General features: G+C 44.1%; 2 protein-coding genes across 3 annotated transcripts in view; one reads left to right on the forward strand and one right to left on the reverse strand.

The window, feature by feature from the left end:
* The window catches only part of PBLD (phenazine biosynthesis like protein domain containing), a 30629-nt gene extending 14672 nt beyond the window's left edge, over positions 1 to 15957 (forward strand). For both annotated transcript variants that reach the window (XM_081105025.1, XM_081105024.1), the window contains exons 3-10: positions 6593 to 6692; positions 7211 to 7309; positions 9121 to 9230; positions 9312 to 9341; positions 11418 to 11506; positions 11792 to 11970; positions 13893 to 13955; positions 15074 to 15957. In XM_081105025.1, the coding sequence (XP_080961151.1) occupies positions 6593 to 6692; positions 7211 to 7309; positions 9121 to 9230; positions 9312 to 9341; positions 11418 to 11506; positions 11792 to 11970; positions 13893 to 13955; positions 15074 to 15186 (783 nt within the window). In that variant the 3' untranslated portion in view covers positions 15187 to 15957. The remainder of the gene's footprint in view (positions 1 to 6592; positions 6693 to 7210; positions 7310 to 9120; positions 9231 to 9311; positions 9342 to 11417; positions 11507 to 11791; positions 11971 to 13892; positions 13956 to 15073) is intronic.
* The window catches only part of HNRNPH3 (heterogeneous nuclear ribonucleoprotein H3), a 77469-nt gene that overhangs the window by 24846 nt on the left and 35565 nt on the right, over positions 1 to 17058 (reverse strand). The window contains exon 2 of the mRNA XM_081105027.1: positions 1555 to 1654. The gene's annotated coding sequence lies outside the window, so the exon portion shown is untranslated. The remainder of the gene's footprint in view (positions 1 to 1554; positions 1655 to 17058) is intronic.

Consider the following 17058-nt stretch of genomic DNA (forward strand, 5'->3'; position numbering starts at 1 on the left):
CTTAACTGCAGCACTACTGACATTTTGGACTGGGTAGTTCTTTGATGTATGAGACTGTCATGTACATTGTAAAATGTTTACTAATATCCTGTCCTCTATCCACTAGATGACAGTAGTCATCTCTCAGTCATGGCAATCAAAAATTTCCCCCAGCTGTTTTTTCCCCCCTCTGTTTCTCTCCATTCCTCTCTAAAAAAAATCAATTAAAAAAAACACCCTGGCTGGTGTGGCTCAGTTGGTTGGAATGTCCTCCCGTGCACCAAAAGGTGGTGGGTTCGATTTCTGGTCAGACTACCAATCCAGGTTTCAGATTTGATTCCCAGTCAGAGCATATTTGGGAGGTGACTGATCTATGTTTATCTTTTTCTCTAACAAAATTGAAATCAATAAAAAATAAAATGTCCCTGAAGTTGAGATCTGCTGCTTTGAGGATACCTTTTTACAAAGAAGTTTATATGAGTTTTTCTGTTAAAGTTATTCATAGAAAACCTTTGTTGTGTGCCCAATATATACATTTATTCCAATTCAGCTGGCATTTATTGGTTGTTTAGTTATTATTCTTTTCAACACCAGTAATCATTGCCAGTGATAGCAAAGAGGATGGGTTTCACACTTAAAAAAACACCTGGTTTTAAAATTGATTTCAGAGAGGAAGGGAAAGGGAGAGAGATATAGAAACATCAATGATGAGAGAGAATCATCGATCAGCTGCCTCCTGCATGCCCCTCACTGGGGACTGAGTCTGAAACCTGGGCATATGTCCTGACCAGGAATTGAACTGTGAACTGGTTCATGGGTCAACACTCAACCACTGAGCCACACCCGCTGGGCTGGCTTCACGCTTTTAAGGAGGAATGCTGAGTTTTAGTTCCTGAACTATTTGTCATTCCAGTTTTCCTTATTAAATTTAGAGAACACCCAAAACCCCTTTACAGCTTAGTGAGTTATGCATTTAAGGGAAAAAAACAGGTGTACAGCAAAACCCAGGCTTTAACTCATGTCAGGAGGCTTATCACTGCCCGTTTCCCAACTCCGTGCCCTTCCTTAGAGAGGCTCTCGGGGTGTGACCACACCCGTTAGAGGCTCCTGGGGTTTCTAGGGAGTTTCAACCTCATATCTATTTTTATGCCCAGAAAAGAGATTGAGGAGTGCAGAGAAGATTCTTCTAGGGCACTGAAGGGTTTTCCTTTGCCCAGTGACCGAGGGGCGAGCAATGCAAAGGAGGAGATGTTAATGTAGAATTTCTGCTTCCCAAGTATCCTCATTGGCTTCCAGAACATAACCCTCAGCTTTGGGAACAGTGACTTCAGACACATTCAGCCCAATACTGTGCTAGCTGCTTTTCATAATGTTATCTCATTTCATCCTCACAACCACTCTATGAGTAGGTCTTACTATTATCACCCCCATTTTACAGATGCGGACCCAGAGGCAGAGGAAGGGGAAGTACTTTGCCAGAGGTCACACACTCCTCAGTGGCTGACTGCCTGGCTGCGGGGCCTGTGCTTTTAACCACTGTGCTCACTACCATCACTCTTGTCATTCACTCCGTACCTGTCTTCCTCATCAGACTGCACCTTCTATACGATCTTAGATCCATTCTGACTTGTCTCAGCACACCCGGCCTAGCCCACGGAAGGCACCACATAAATATCTGTTGAGTGAAAGTAAAAATATAATCAATTAAATTATGGCAAAATCTCTGAAGAGTTCTGGTTAACCAACCGTCATTGGTCTTACGTTCTCCTTGGCAGGGCAGGGTAGGGGGTATGGGAAGTGAGAATGAACTTTGGGCTCAATTTGGAGCTGGAGAGACAAGGCATCCGCAGAACCACTCAGATGGCCTACAGCTTGAGCACTGCATTGTGTGGACATAACTTCACAATAAGAAGTCCCAGTGCCTCAGAAGGAACCTCTCATTTCTTCCTGGGTGATTTAGAACTTTCTACATCCAACTGTTTTTCCTTTGCTGGAATCCATCTGCAGCAGAGGGACAGACTGAGAGCAAGTTATATGCAGGCTGTCATATATCTGAACTGCCACAAGATGGGGGTATTTTAAAACTTTACTCATTTTCTGATTATTAAATTTTTGGGGGGCCTAATGGTGATGGAACCTCAGTGTCCCATGCAGTACACTGGAACTCAAAAAATAAATAAAATAAAAAATCATGGTTGTTTTGCTGTTGGAAATTTGTCTCATGTGACATTACCAAAGGGAAATGGATATTAAAGCAAGAGGATTAAAAGTTGTTGGTTTGTAATTATTATGTGCTGCATTTGAAAATAAGCTTGTAGTGTAAAATGGAAAAATTATTTGACAAAAACTCAATATTTTAAATGAGTGTGCAGCCTCTTTCTCTTATTTCTAAAGTTCTCAAAGTTGAACCAATATGAGCCTTCTCATGATGCACCATCATCTCGACCTTTGGTGCCACTGTAGAAATTCAGCCGCAAATGGTGCATATTGAGGGCTGCGATTACCAAATTTTCTACATTATTTCTGTCCCTCAGGCAAATAACAGGTGTCCTGGCACAGAAATTAAAATTGCATTTAAAGTTACAGAAGTTCAAATTGCATTTGGTGTTATATGGTAGAGAGGTTTAAGTAAAGCCTGTGTTCTAGCTGATGTGCAAAACAGCCCATTTGCAAGGAAATTTATTGCCAAAAGATGGTGAGCTTGGCTACAACGTGGGATGCTTTAATGTTCTCAGAGGGTCTTGTCGAGGGAAGCAATAGATAAAGAAAGGAAGGAAGGATAAGGATAGGGAGAGTTTGACCAGATCAGAGAGAGGAAGGACTGGCGGGCACCACAGGAAGACCAGCACCAGCTTTCCTTTGTCACCCTGTCATTCACTGTTGAGCCCTGAGATTGCAGGCTCTGCACTAGGGAATTAAATGGCTTCCAGTTTCTCTCAGGTGTTGTATGCACAGGCATGTGAGCCAGTTTCCAGAGAGAACATTCTATAAGCCATGGCAAGTGCCTGAGTTCAATTCTTTTTTCTCCCCAAATTATAAGAGAAAGCTTATTTAGAAAATTACAGAGCTAGTAGAAGTTAGCCAGCTCAGCTGCATAGGCTCAGGGAAAAGTGACAGAAGCAAAAGAAGGGCCCTTAGAGCTCAGGAGAGAGAAAGGAAAGGTAAAGCCCTTGGGGGGAAGAAGCGGGGGAAGGGAAGGTGCGGGTGTGCTCCGAGCGGGAGAGCAGTATTGCCTGTTGGCTGGGATGCCCCAGCAACCACCCCACTTCTTCTACTCATGTGGGACTGTACAGGTGTGACATCCTAATTCCTTTCACCCCAGCTCACAGAATCCTGGCGTGTCAAAGATTTAACAAGAGAACAGACGTGAGATCAAGTAACTTGCCCAAGAAGCATCCCCAATACAAAGCTCTTTGCCCACATTTTCTTGCCCAACTCACCAAAAAGTGCCCTTTTTCTGAGTCCACTTCAAGGCCTCATCTTTAAAGGCCTACCATGTTTATTGTCAAAATCTATGTATCTCAATTACACACTGTACATACTCTATGTATCTCAAATACATATGTACTCTCTGGTGTTGCTCACTGTTGCTTTTGGTATCTGCCTTGACTCTCTACAAGAACACAGGGCCAGCCCGGCAGGTGTGGCTCAGATGGTTGAGTGTCAACCGATGAACCAGGAGGTCACGGTTGGATTTCCAGTCAGGGCACATGCCCAGGTTGCGGGCTTGATCCCCAGTGTGGGCATGCAGGAGACGGCGGATCAATGATTCTCTCTCATCATTGATGTTTCTATCTCTCTCTTCCTCTCTGAAATCAATAAAAATTTATTGGAAAAAAAAGAACACAGGGCCATATCTTATACACCAGGACTTCTCAACTTTTAATGTGCACACACATCATCTGGGGGTCTGGTTAAAATGGAGAGTCTGACTCAGAAGGCCTGTGATGGGGTCTGAGATGGCATTTCTAACACCTTCCCTCGGTAGTGGTGCTGCTGCTGCTGGCCCAGCACAATACTCAGCAATTGATTGCTGCTGTCCCTCAGAAACGTTGCAGGAGTCCATTTGATCTGGTAGACCTTGCTTTTCCTGTCCGCAATGTGGTGACGGGTAATGATAATGTGTCTTTGTTATGGGGAGACAGTGTAGTGTGGCAGGTTAAAGCTCGGGCTTTGAGCCACTCAAAGTAAAAAGCTAACATTTATCAAGTACTTACTACGTGTTGGGCACTGTGATGAGCACTTTATATGCATTACTGGATTTAATCTTTTGGAAAAAAAAGTTAAGGAAAAATAAAATCAATTTATTATGTTTGGGTTTTCAAAAAATAAGTTATCAATTTTTAAAAACTGATTTCAGAGAGGAAGGGAGAGGAGAGAGAGAGAGAGATAGAAGCATCAATGATGAGAGAGAATCATTGATTGGCTGCCTCCTGCATACCCCACACTGGGGATCGAGCCCGCAACCTGGGCGTGTGCCCTTGACCTGAATTGAACCTGGGACTCTTTAGTCCACAGGTCAATGCTCTATCCACTGAGCCAAACCAGCTAGGGCAGTTATCAATTTCTTAAGTCAAATTCTGTCTGTTTCTTTCTATAGGACTACAGAGCTTCTATAGATTTTTGAATATAGTGCTCCTTTAAATAAACCTCTTGCTAGGATTTTTATATCAGCTGATAGTTAAAAAACCATGTCTGATTCTTCACAATAACTACTGTTTTATGCCTTATACAAGTATATGGAAAGTGTTTCAAAAGAATTTGAAACAACTAAAAAAAAAAAGTGTGCTTAACTTGCATAACTCAGATAAATGAATTATGAACTTATGAACTTATTAGTATAAAGTAATAATTCTTATTTCTGGGTTTGGTCAAAGCAAAAATTCATTTGTCTTTGGAATACAAACTATAGCTGGTAAGCATTATGTTGATTAAAAATTTATTTTTATTCTCAAAAGGAAAACTCATACTTCTGAGCCATTTTTTCTTTTTTTTTTTTTTCTTTTTTTAAATATATTTTATTGATTTTTTACAGAGAGGAAGGGAGAGAGATAGAGAGTTAGAAACATCGATGAGAGAGAAACATCGATCAGCTGCCTCCTGCACATCTCCCACCGGGGATGTGCCCGCAACCCAGGTACATGCCCTTGACCGGAATCGAACCTGGGACCTTTCAGTCCGCAAGCCGACGCTCTATCCACTGAGCCAAACCGGTTTTGGCTGAGCCATTTTTTCTTAAGAGGAATGTGTGTGTTTGCAAATACATGTGTGTATGCACGTGTCTTCATTCAAGTACTATTACTCCCATTTTAAAGGTGAGAAAACTGAGGCCCCATGAGAGCAAATGACTTGCTCCCTTTTGCACTGCTGTGAGGGCTGATCCAGATACAAATCCAGTTCTATCTGTCTCCAAGGCCCACGTTATTTATATGTATTTTTATTTTATTTACTCTTTTAATCTTCACCCAGGGATATTTTTCCATTGCTTTTTAGAGAGAGGGGAAGAGAGAGGAAAAGAAAGAGAGAAATATTGATGTGAGAGAAACACATCAATTGGTTGCCTCCTGACCTGGGGAGGAGTCTGCAAATGAGGTACATGCCATTGACCGGAATTGAACCTAGGACCCTTCAGTCCACAGGCCAATGCTCTATCCACTGAGCCGAACTGGCTAGGGCTATTTTTTTAAACATTTTATTTTGAAAAATTAAAAACCTAAAAAAAAGTTTCAAGAATGGTACAATGAACAATCATCTAATACCTTTCCTCTAGATTCACTGGTTGTTACCATTTGCAAAGCCCACATTCTTAATCATTCTACCATTTATTAGGCATATCATGATCTTAGGATATTATACAACCCCTGCGTTTAATTTCTTAATCCGTAAGTGGGTAAGATATCTATATTGAGGGTTTTAAAAATGAAGATTAAGTGAATAATGTAATTATCCTTTCAGCAAATGTTTATTGAGCCCCTCCTATCCTGGGATGAATACAAAGCACTGTTCTAAGCCAGGACTGAGCAAACTAACACCATCCCGTCCGTCCGTGCCCTCTCAGAGCTCCGAGTCAGAGGTGGGGGGACTGACAGTAAAGGACACACGGGGGAGTTTCAGGTGGCAAAGCACTGGGAGGAGACAGTGCTTTTGGACAGAGCAGTCTGGAAGGCATCCTGCAGGAAGCGACCTCGGCCTGAAGCCCGGCCCATGAGAGGGAGTGAACCGTGCATAAACGGGGGCAGAGGGGCCCCGCCTGTCTAATGTGTGTGCCAAACACCTTTATCCAACAAGAAAGGGAGACTGTGAAGTCCCCATCTGTGGAGAGTGTTGTTAGAAGAGAGCACACGCTACCCGATAGATAGACTGTCATAATCTCACAAAGGAGAAGCCAGGCCAGTAGGTTTTTCAGAGTCTGTTCCAGCTTCGCACACACCTACAGCCCTTCTTCATGAGGTGCCAATCTTTATCAAAGTGCCTGGCTTCCTTGGCAATTATTTCCTATTAAGCATGTGAGTTTTCACATTAATAAACTGTGTTATTAACGAATGGCAGTCGCTGTCCAAAGAAGTCTGATTTGTGTTTCTAGAGTCTCAATAACCTTTTGTTTCTAATTTAGAAATTGGATGAAGACATGCATCAAAAAATTGCAAGGGAAATGAACCTCTCAGAAACCGCCTTTATCCGAAAACTGAACCCAAGTGACAGCTTCTCACAAAGTAAGTATGCTTTCTGGCTTTTCTTTATTTTCTTAACTATTTATTTATTAATTTGATTGGGGTGACATTGGTGAACATGAACATATAGGTTTGAGGTGTGGGTTTCTATGTTACAGATCTGTATATTGCACCATGTGCCCACCACCCAAAGTCAAATCTCCTGTCGCCTTAAATAAGCATTCTAAAAAAACATTGTGTATGGTAGGAGAAGCTGCTTTCCAGTGAGAGGGTGATATTTAAGGGAAATGCCCATTTGCTATTTGCATGCAGATAGGAGAGCGAGGGGGGAGATTCTGATTTGGTTCTCAGTTAATCTGGGGGTGTGGGGTTGGTTGATTTGAATGTTTCAGCCCCGGACCTAGCACCAAGGAACCCTAGAATGTTCACTCCTTTTACAACATGTTTCAGCAATTAAATCACACGGGTGAAAAATTCAGAAAAGAATGAGAAAACGAAAAGTCTGTGACTCACTTGCACAGGAATGATCTCGTCTCTCTTTGGCTTATCTTTCCCTGAAGGTTCCTGCTTTGGATTAAGGTGGTTCACACCGGCGAGTGAGGTCCCTCTCTGTGGTCACGCTACCCTGGCTTCTGCAGCTGTGCTGTTTCACAAAATAAGTAATGTGATTTAAAAAAATGAACCTACCACTTAGCAAATAGCATTTTTTTTTTAAATTCTCATGCTCTTTGTGATGAACACTGGAATGGGACATTGCAGAGTTTATTTCATGTAAAACATTATCCAGAATAAAAAACATCAACCTTCAATAACCTTGGCCTTTCTGAGTATGTGCCAGGCATATTGGAAAGCCACAGCGTTGTTCCCTGGAATGCCATTTATTGTAAATCTGGAGTCTTCGGTCTCTGTGGAGGGGAGTTTACAGGAAGAACAGGTGACACACATGATATCGGGGACCCAAAAGGCACACTTTGCCCTCAATATGTCCACCCCACACTGAAACAAGAGCTTCTTTACTCTGAATTTTAATTAACTAACTAATTAATTAATTTATAAAATATTTTTATTGCTTTCAGAGAGGAAGGGAGAGAAGAGAGATAGAAACATCAGTGATGAGAGAGAATCATTGATTGGCTGCTTCCTGCACACCCCCTACTGGGAATTGAGCCTGCAACCTGGGCATGTGCCCTAGACCGGAATCGAACCAGTGACCCCCTCAGTCCACAGGCCAACACTCTATCCACTGAGCCAAACTGGCTAGGGCTACTCTGAATTTTAAAGATTCATGCACCCAACTACTTACACTATAACTACCACTTGTGAGGATAGGGTGCAGCACCTAGTCCTTCATCCTACCACTTTCCATCTAAGCTGCATATACAGCAGGTAAAGATGAGGGCTTTGTGGGAACAGGGCAGAAGAGAGATGCTTGGAGATGCCCTAAATCGCAGCAGGAGGCAGCTATGAACACGTTTAGACAACACACAGAAGTGAACAGGGTGATATGACAGGGTAACTGTAAGAAGTGGGGAGTTAGAAAAGGAGGTTCTTTGGAGAACTGCTGTAGATGGGGATAGTAAGGGAAGGGGTTGCAGGGCAGGTTCCGCCAGGGTGCAGTGCAGATTTGGGGACACGTGTTCATGCCGGAGGAACTGCGGGCAATATTCTTGGGCTCAATATTGACAGGGGAGTAAAGAAAGGATTAAATAGAGGGAGAAGTTGGACTGCAAAGTGGTTTTACAGAAATATGAGGGCGTGAAAAACGATTATGTCCCAAATCTCTGTTTTCACCAAAAATGTTATGTACACTGAAGTCAGATAAGTGGCTCAAGTTGTATCAGAAACACAGAAGGAGGGCTATCATATCAGCATCTATAGTCTAATCTTTAAATCAAAATTTTATGTCTAGATTTGTTTATTTAAAATAAACTTGATTTGTTCATATCAGATTGTTGTTCATAACTTGTATGTTCTATTTGTCATCTATAAACTGACTAGTAGAGCTTATAATTCCATGCTAATTGTAGGTTAATACTTTAAAATCGCATTAGAAAACAGAATATTTCTATGAGGCAGGCTTAATTATTGCCCTATTTTATTGGTAAAATAAAATTGACATAGATTGAATTATTATCTCACTTTGTTGATGTGGAAATTGAGGTTTAAGCCGGTTAAATAATTTGCTCAAGGGTATAGCTAGGAAGCAAGGAGCTGGGATTTGAAGCCTTGCAGCATGATGCCAAGTCTAATCAATCATGTTCCTGGTTCTCAAATTAGAATCCAGTGAGGGACCCCACTGTGGACCCCAGCAAACCAAACCCGGGCAGCACTGCTAGAGAACCTGAGACAACACAACGGTGTCTGAAACAGACTTATAAGCATATAACAAAGTTTATTTTCCCATTTCATGATTCCTTTTCTAACAGTTTTATGATCGACAAAATAAGACTCTTTTTTTTTTTTTTGCCAGAAAATATGAATAGCACTCTAACCTTTGTCACGCTGAGTGGGGAGCTAAAAGCCAGAAAAGCGGAGGATGGTATCATCCTGGACTTGCCTCTTTACCCAGCCCACCCCCAGGTCAGCTCTTTCTAATTGATAAACTGTGTACAACTGGCAGAATGCCTGTTTTATAACGGTTTTGTCTTTTTCCCCATCTAGGACCGCCATGAAGTAAAGGACTTGATAAAGGTTAGTGACAAGAATCAAGCCTGTGCTCATGTTATTTGAACACTTGTTAGTATTTGAACACAACGATTCGGTACCATTTGATCCCCAAGACAGGCCTGCTACCGGTATCAGCGTTCCGATCTAAGCGTGGATGAACAGAACAGTGCGTTTGAGGTCTGAACTGTAGTCCTGAATCTATTTGGTGAGAAGATGGACCAGTTTCCCCTGACTCTTCATTGTCAGCATTAGCCTCCATGGCAGGGTGAGGAGAGCTACGTGAAGCACGATGGCAGGAAAATGGGAAATATTCAGAGTTCCTTCTACCTTGTTCATGGCAGAAAGAACTTAACCTGACCTCTCAAAGCCTCAGGGTCAGCGTTTGCAAAATGGGCATGACAAAGGGTTATTCATCTTATCACGGGTTGTCCTTTTGTGTTCCTAGAAACTGGCAATAAGATTCCCAGCTGAGAATTAAACTTTCTTAGCTGGGAATCTTATTGCCATAGAACCCATGCAGAGAAGGGCTGGATGACCCTTCAGAGAGACTGGAAGGTCCCGGAGAGCAGGTGGGATCTGGCTGCTGGGATTTGTTTCTAGAGAGAGGGACATTGGTTAGCTGTGGTCACAGAGGCAGACATCCCAGGCATCACTCCAGGAGGAGAGAGTCTTGGCCTTGGGACCTGGAGCAGCTCAGTCCCTAAAGAGAGTTAGAAAACCTGAAGCCACCTAATGACTGCCAGACAACTACTCTGTCACCGCCATTGTCACCTACTCTGCCCACAGCCACTGGTAGTGCTTAAAGGGGCTTTTGTCCCCTCATCTATTCCCTCAGCACCCCAAGCCAACAAACAAGCAAAACAATGTTATCTGTAACTAGGGGCCCAGTGCACGAATTCATGCACCTTGAAAGGAATTGTGGGCCACGTGGCCGTGGTGGGCACTGGGGTGGGTCTCCACCCCTCCCGCCGCAGCCCCTGGTCTCCTTTCTGCCAGCAGCCCCACTCCCGCTGCAGCCGCTCCCACGCGCTGATGGCACTGGCCCCAATCACATCCACTGACTGCACAGAGTGACTGGGGCCAGCGCCAGCAGTGGGTGCGAGCTGGGCAGGCACTGTCAGTGGGTGCGAGCAGCGGCTGCTGCCTCAATCGCCCCTCAGGAGCAGGGGGAGATGGAGAAGCCCACAGGGGTGATCGGGGCTGGCAGCTGCTGCTTGCACCCGCTGATGGCACCAAGTGATCGGGGCTGGCGCTGGGCGCTGGTGACAGGTGCGAGCAGTGGCCCCAGCGCTGGCAGCAGATGTGAGCAGGCCCAGCGCTGGCAGCAGGTGCGAACGCCCGGTGGGCTGCAGTGCGCAGGAGCAAAGAATGTTCAGTAAACACAGAGGCTTGCCCCGATGACAGCGACTGGCACCCGGCCTTGGTCTGGTGCCCCTGCTCACCTGCTCCACCATCTCACTGCAGTCGATGCCTGCCATGTTCCACATGCGCCCCCTGGTGGTCAGTGCACGTCATAGTGACCAATTGTTAGGTTGTACCGCCATTCTGTCTATATATATATATACATATTAAAAGCATAATATGCTAATTAGACCAAACATCCTTCTGGACAACCTTCTGGACAAAAGCCAGGCTGCGAGGGAAGCCTGGGTCCCGGGTGCTGGAGGGAAGCCAGTGCCAGCAGCCGGGGGAAGGCAGGCCTACTCTTGCATGAATTTCATGCATTGGGCCTCTAGTTGGAAATGAACAAGGTTATGTGTGTGTGACCCTGGGCCTCTCTAAGTCTTTCTTCTGATCTGTGGGGAAAATACCCATTTGAGGAGTTGTGTGTTCAGGCACATATTAACACTTGTGAATAATGTCTATCTTTGGCTAGAAGAAGATAAGCTCAGTTCCTTTAACGGCCTCTTTAATCACCAGGAAACTGACCTTTTCCTTGGGCAACACCTTCAGCCCAGAAACCTAACTAAAACTTGGGGACTGGAGACCAGGGGTGTGCCTGGCACTCTGCAGATGTTCAGGAAAGGTCGTTTCCCACACAAGGGATCAAGGACTGGACCCAGGGCACATGCCTGAGAAGTCTTTGGTCTGTCTTCACAGACTGCCATAGGTGACACACTGGTCCAGGACATCCGCTACTCCCCAGACACCCGGAAGCTCCTTGTCCGGCTCAGTGACACTTACGACAGGTGAACGAGATTTTTGGCTTCGTCAGCACTTTGGAGAGGGCCAAGCACCCCCATCTATAGCCCTGGCTTGGTCTGGCTGTGCTCTGTCCAGTAAAACCGTGATTTCTGCAGCCAGAGAGCTTTGTTCTCGGGTAGGAAGGTATTCCACTTGCTCCTCCTCCTGCCCCTGCTGATGCGTGTGGGTCAGCCACACCCTGGCCTGCTTTATGGAGTCCATGAAGTGGTGGTGGTGGTGGGGTGTCTGTGGAATGGGGTTTGTCCTAACCCATCCCATTTATGAACAAGGTCATTTCTGGAGAACCTGAAAGTGAACACACAGGATCTGCTGCAAGTAGAGAACACAGGGAAGGTGAGAGGACTCATTCTCACTCTTAAAGGAAAGCCCAGTGGGCAGACCCAGGCATTCGACTTTTACTCCAGATATTTCGCACCCTGGGTTGGCGTGGCAGAAGACCCGGTAACAGGTACTTTTTGACATGGGTCCTGGGGGCGTTAAACAATGGAGGGGGTGGATAAGAAATAGCTGTTTAAGTGTCCTTCATGTGACCTTTCAGATTGCTTGGGTTTTGAGCTGCCTTTGTTTTCCTATCTCCCCTCCCCCATCCCTTCACGTAAAAACAGAATTAAGGAAGCAGTACAGCTCTGGTCAGTGTGCTCAATGGTTAGAATGTCAGCCTGCGCACCTAACGGTCTTGGGTTTCATTCCCAGTCAAGGGCAAGTACCTGGGTTGCAGGTTCGATCCCTGGCTCTGGTTGGGGAAGGTGCAGGAGGCAACCAATTGATGTGTCTCTCTCATATTGATGTTCCCCCCTCCCCCTCCCTCTTTTCCACTCTCTAAAAAATCAATGGGAAAAATATCCTTACCCCTCACCCCCCCCCCAAATAAAGAAGCAGTATAGCAGGGTTAAACCTTAGTGTCAGACAGACAGCCTTGGTTTGCATCCTAGCTTTCTAGCTGTTGACCTTGGGCAAATGGCTTAACTTATTTTTTCAGAAAGATTTTTGATTGACTTTTAGAGAGGGTGGAAGGGAGAGGGAAAGAGAGGGAGAGAAACATCAATGTGATCGTGAAACATTGATCAGCTGCCTCCTGCACACCCCACCGGGCAATTGAGCCTGCAACCCGGGCATGTGCTCTGACCGGGAATTGAACCAGCAACCTTTCCGTGCATGAGACGATGCCCAACCAACTGAGCCACACCTGCCAGGGCTTCACTTTTAAACGTTTCCATTCCCTCCTCTGTAAAATACAGATAATATTCCATAGGGTTATGCAAACCGAAGGCCAGTCAAGTACTTATCACAGTGCGAAGAGTGGGCTGAGCAGCAAAAGGGGGCCATGAGGAGGCTGGCACATGGGGTGGTGGCCAGGGCAGAAGGAGGCTGGACAGACTGTTCTGGTCAGATGGCAGGGGCTGGGATGACTGAGTTACTCTCTGAGGAACAAAAGATGTGAAATTCAAAGCTCAGTAAGCAAGCACTTTTTGGATGTCAGGAAAATGCCCAAATGACATCCAAACAGTCCAACTCAAGCCTTTCCCCATGGAATAGAAGTTCTGAGTGGATGTACACATACCCAGCTGCTTTACAAAGATTTTAATTGGCACAGAGGGCAAGTTTTTCCCCTAAAACAATGCTTTTCTACAGTGGAAAGGTCTTTGGGCAGTGATGACCAGCCATCTCAGTTTGCTTAAAACTGAGAGATTTTTCAGCATACAGGGCCTTCGGTGCTAAAACCAGGACAGCCTCAGGCAAACTGGGATGGTTGGTCACACCGTGTGGACCTCCCGTAACATTTAGTAAGTTTTCCTGAAGGAGGGGCCCTTCCCACCCCAGCCTTTTCTGCCCCACAGACTTTTCTGACAGTTAGTCCTTTATAGCTTGTTCCTTCATTTTACTACCCATTCTCTGATCTAAACCTTGGGCACAATCATCTAAAAAAAAATACCTCACCGAAAGACAGTTCTTTTGCCACCAAAATCTGGGAATGTGTGCTTGATGGAAATTTTGGATTTTGTCAGAGTTCCCACCTTTCCTTGCATGTGCATCCTGGGAGCAAGCAGATGGTCTCTCTTGAAGGGTGTAGATTTAAGTGAAGGACTTGATTTTCCTACCACAGGCTGACAGTAACGTGTGGACAGGACACGAATGAAAACCCGCAGTTTAATTCAGCCTTCAGAAAGTGTGCAGCATTGCGAATGCATCATTTGGAGGCGCTTATCCACACATTCTGTGCCTTCCTTTCTATCTCCGTTCGTAATTCCACACTCTGCTGTGGCCATGCCGACACAACGACTAACTGGTTGATTGCAATTGCGTATAAATTTACCACAAAGTCACCCCTGTTTCCCTTGTGCGGTATCATAACTTCTCATTTCTTTTAAGGGTCTGCACACACTGTTCTCAGCAGCTACTGGTCCCAAGAACTGGGGAAGAAAGATATGCGTGGTAAGACAGCTCTTTTTCAATTAAAAAATAAAAAAGCCTAATCTTAAACTAGGATTCCTTCTCAAATGTACTATGCACATGAAGATATGTTTTGTGTCACCCACGTGAAAATGAAAGGTTTTTAAATTCCTTCACCCTGACCTCTCTACTCTAAATATCCTCTACCCCAAACATCTTCTACCCGTCTCTCCCAACACATAGACACACTTCTAGCCCAGTGAGTGCCCAATAAATGTTTATTGAAGAAAATTAACTAGCTGTGTAACTTTGGCCCAGAGAAGTTATCTATGATGTGAACAGTGGAGATTGGATAATCAGTAAGGCTCCTTACTGCTATTACTAGCCACAGGGTTGAATCATACAAATTGCTTTTGAACCAAGTCCCCTGGTGATTAATATATATTTTCTCAGGGGCAGAGAACATAGGCCTCAGACAATGGAGGCTACGTAGCCCTAATAATCAAATTAGGAGTCCAACCCTAGAGGTCTTGCTTAGTGGGAGGGTTAGGCCTCTGTGAGCCTGATTTGGGGAGAGCAGGTGGCTGCTCTTAGGTGAGACTAGTTACTCCCCTAAGCACTGAGCTCCAGGAAGGCTGAGATGTGCCTCTTGTCTGCCTGACAGTGTGGTTGCTTGGTAACCACAATGAATGAATGAATGAATGAATGAGCTCCCTTTGTCTTATTCAGGCCTGGAAAGACGGGGCCTTCTCAGGAGGGCCAAGACCACCCCTCTTTATCTTCCGAGACATCTAGTTCCTGCATCTATCTTTTCACATGTCCTTGCTTACTCCTAGACAGAGCCAGGGAGGAGGCTGTGGGTGGGGTGAGCCTGGGCATTACAGGAGGTGATCGAGGAAGTAGCTCAGGAAGGGGAGACCTGGAGCCGTGTGTTTTGCGGATGAAAGTGCATTTGTGGCCCTTCACTCCTTAGGAGAACCGGTTGGGCTGGGCAGTACCATGGACAGATTTTATCTTTAAAGAATTTTATCTTTAAAGCATTTATCTTTAAACTGACCTAGGAGGATTCTAGAACTTGTAATAAGAGGTGTCTCACTATATGCTGTTCATTAAAAAGGGTGGAAATTATCTTAATTTGTGATTTCTTTTGTTTTGTCCAGCCTTTCAGTGTTCCTGCCGAGGAGGAGAACTGGAGATCTCCCTGCGTCCGGATGGCCGGGTTGACATCAGGGGAGGTGCTGCGGTGGTTGTAGAGGGCACGCTGACAGCCTAGAGGCGCTGTGCTGATGCTGCTCTCCCCCATGACTGTTTCCATGAAGAAAGACACAGGGGCCGTTAGCAAACCTGCATGGTAGTCTATGTGATCCATATGTTAGAAATAGAAAAATGAAGACATATTAATGGAGAGTTAACGGGTACCAATTAACTATGGAGTTTTGGCTCCACCTGTGAGTGTGTCTGAAATATAAGTAATTCATAATGAAGAATAATGTTGTCACCTTTGATTGTGACTACTGATCACAGAACGAGGAACAAATGGTTAAAGTCAAACCATTTAAATGTAGGTGACTGTGATAGAATATTTTGCAGCCATTAAAAAGATCCAATAACTATGTGGAAATACAGAAAAATATTTCATGATATAATACTAAGAAAGAAAATTACAGATTATAAAATGTTAGCAATATTATGCTGTCTGTGAGAATATTAATCTATGTGGGCAGGATGAGTCATGAAGATAGTGAAAACAGTTCATCTGTGGGGAATAAGATTGGGAATAGTTTTAATGTATGTAATAAAAAAAGTATTTCCTTCATTGGAACACACATGTTCAATAGCCAAAAATAAGAACATATAAGTAAATAACTAGAAACCCCAGAAATTTTAAAAAAATGTATATGTATTTAGTGTGGTAGTAAAATTAAACACTAAAAGTAATGTAATATCTTTATCTTACAGCTTTAGAGTGATAACTTAAAATGGATTCTTCTCTTACCTTAATAAAATGAGTTTTTAACATAACTTTAAATTCAGTTAAATCTGTAAAACTGAGTGCCTATAATTGACTTTGGGATGGGGACTTTTTCAAGTCATTAAGAGTGTTTCTTTAAGATGATCTCACTGATGGCAGTTCTCGGCCATCTCAAAAACTGCTAGCTGATCAGTTAGAAATTCCTGTCCTTTTTTTTTCACCTTAATGCTACCATGTTTTCTTTTTTGTTAATCCTAACCATAGGATATATTTTTATTTTCACTTTTTAAATATGGTTTTTAAAAAAAATTTAAAGAGAGGAAGGGAGAGAGAGAGAGAGAAACATGAATGTGAGAGGGGGTAACATCGATAGGATGCCTCCTGCACAGTCCCGTCCCCCTCACCGCCACTGGGGATTGAGCCTACAACCCGGGCATGGGCCCTGACCAGGAACTGAACCGGCGACTTCAAGGTTCATGGGATGATGCTCACCCAAATAAGTCACACTGGCCAGTGCCCAAGGATATGTTGTTGTTAATTTTAGAGAGAGAGGAAAAGAAAAAGAGAGAAAAATATTGATGTGAGAGAGCGACATCAATCGGTTGCCTCATGTATGTCCTCCAACTGGGGGTTGAACTAGCAACCTAGGTATATGCCCTGACCCAGGTGTACCGGATGATGCTTCAACCAACTGAGTCACCAGGTCCAGAGCACCATGCTTTCTATTTTTATTTGTTTTGCTAAGGCATGTGAGAGTGAATTTATTACAGAAGTAATCTTGTGTTTCCCCTAATTTGCAATGAAGAAAATAATTTACTAGCTTCAGTACTTTAGCTTAATGAGTAACCAATGACCCAGCACACACTGCACAGCTCCCCACAACTCATCTGTTGGTTCTGACACCAAGGGAGAGAATCACTGGAGGGTCTGCCCAACCTAGGACTGGCTTGTATGCATAATTTTATATAAATGCATAGTTGAAAGGGTCTGAATTTTAGCTCTTAAATGAATGCCAACTTCTTTTTTTAAATTATATTTTTATTGATTTCAGAGAGGAAAGGAGACAGAGAGATAGGACCATCAATGATGAGAGAGAATCATTGATGGCTGCCTCCTGCACATCCCCTACTGGGGATCAAGCCCACAATCTGGGCATGTGTCCTGACTGGGAAT

Source organism: Myotis nattereri, assembly GCF_964212035.1.
Source record: "Myotis nattereri genome assembly, chromosome: 13".
NCBI lineage: Eukaryota > Metazoa > Chordata > Mammalia > Chiroptera > Vespertilionidae > Myotis > Myotis nattereri.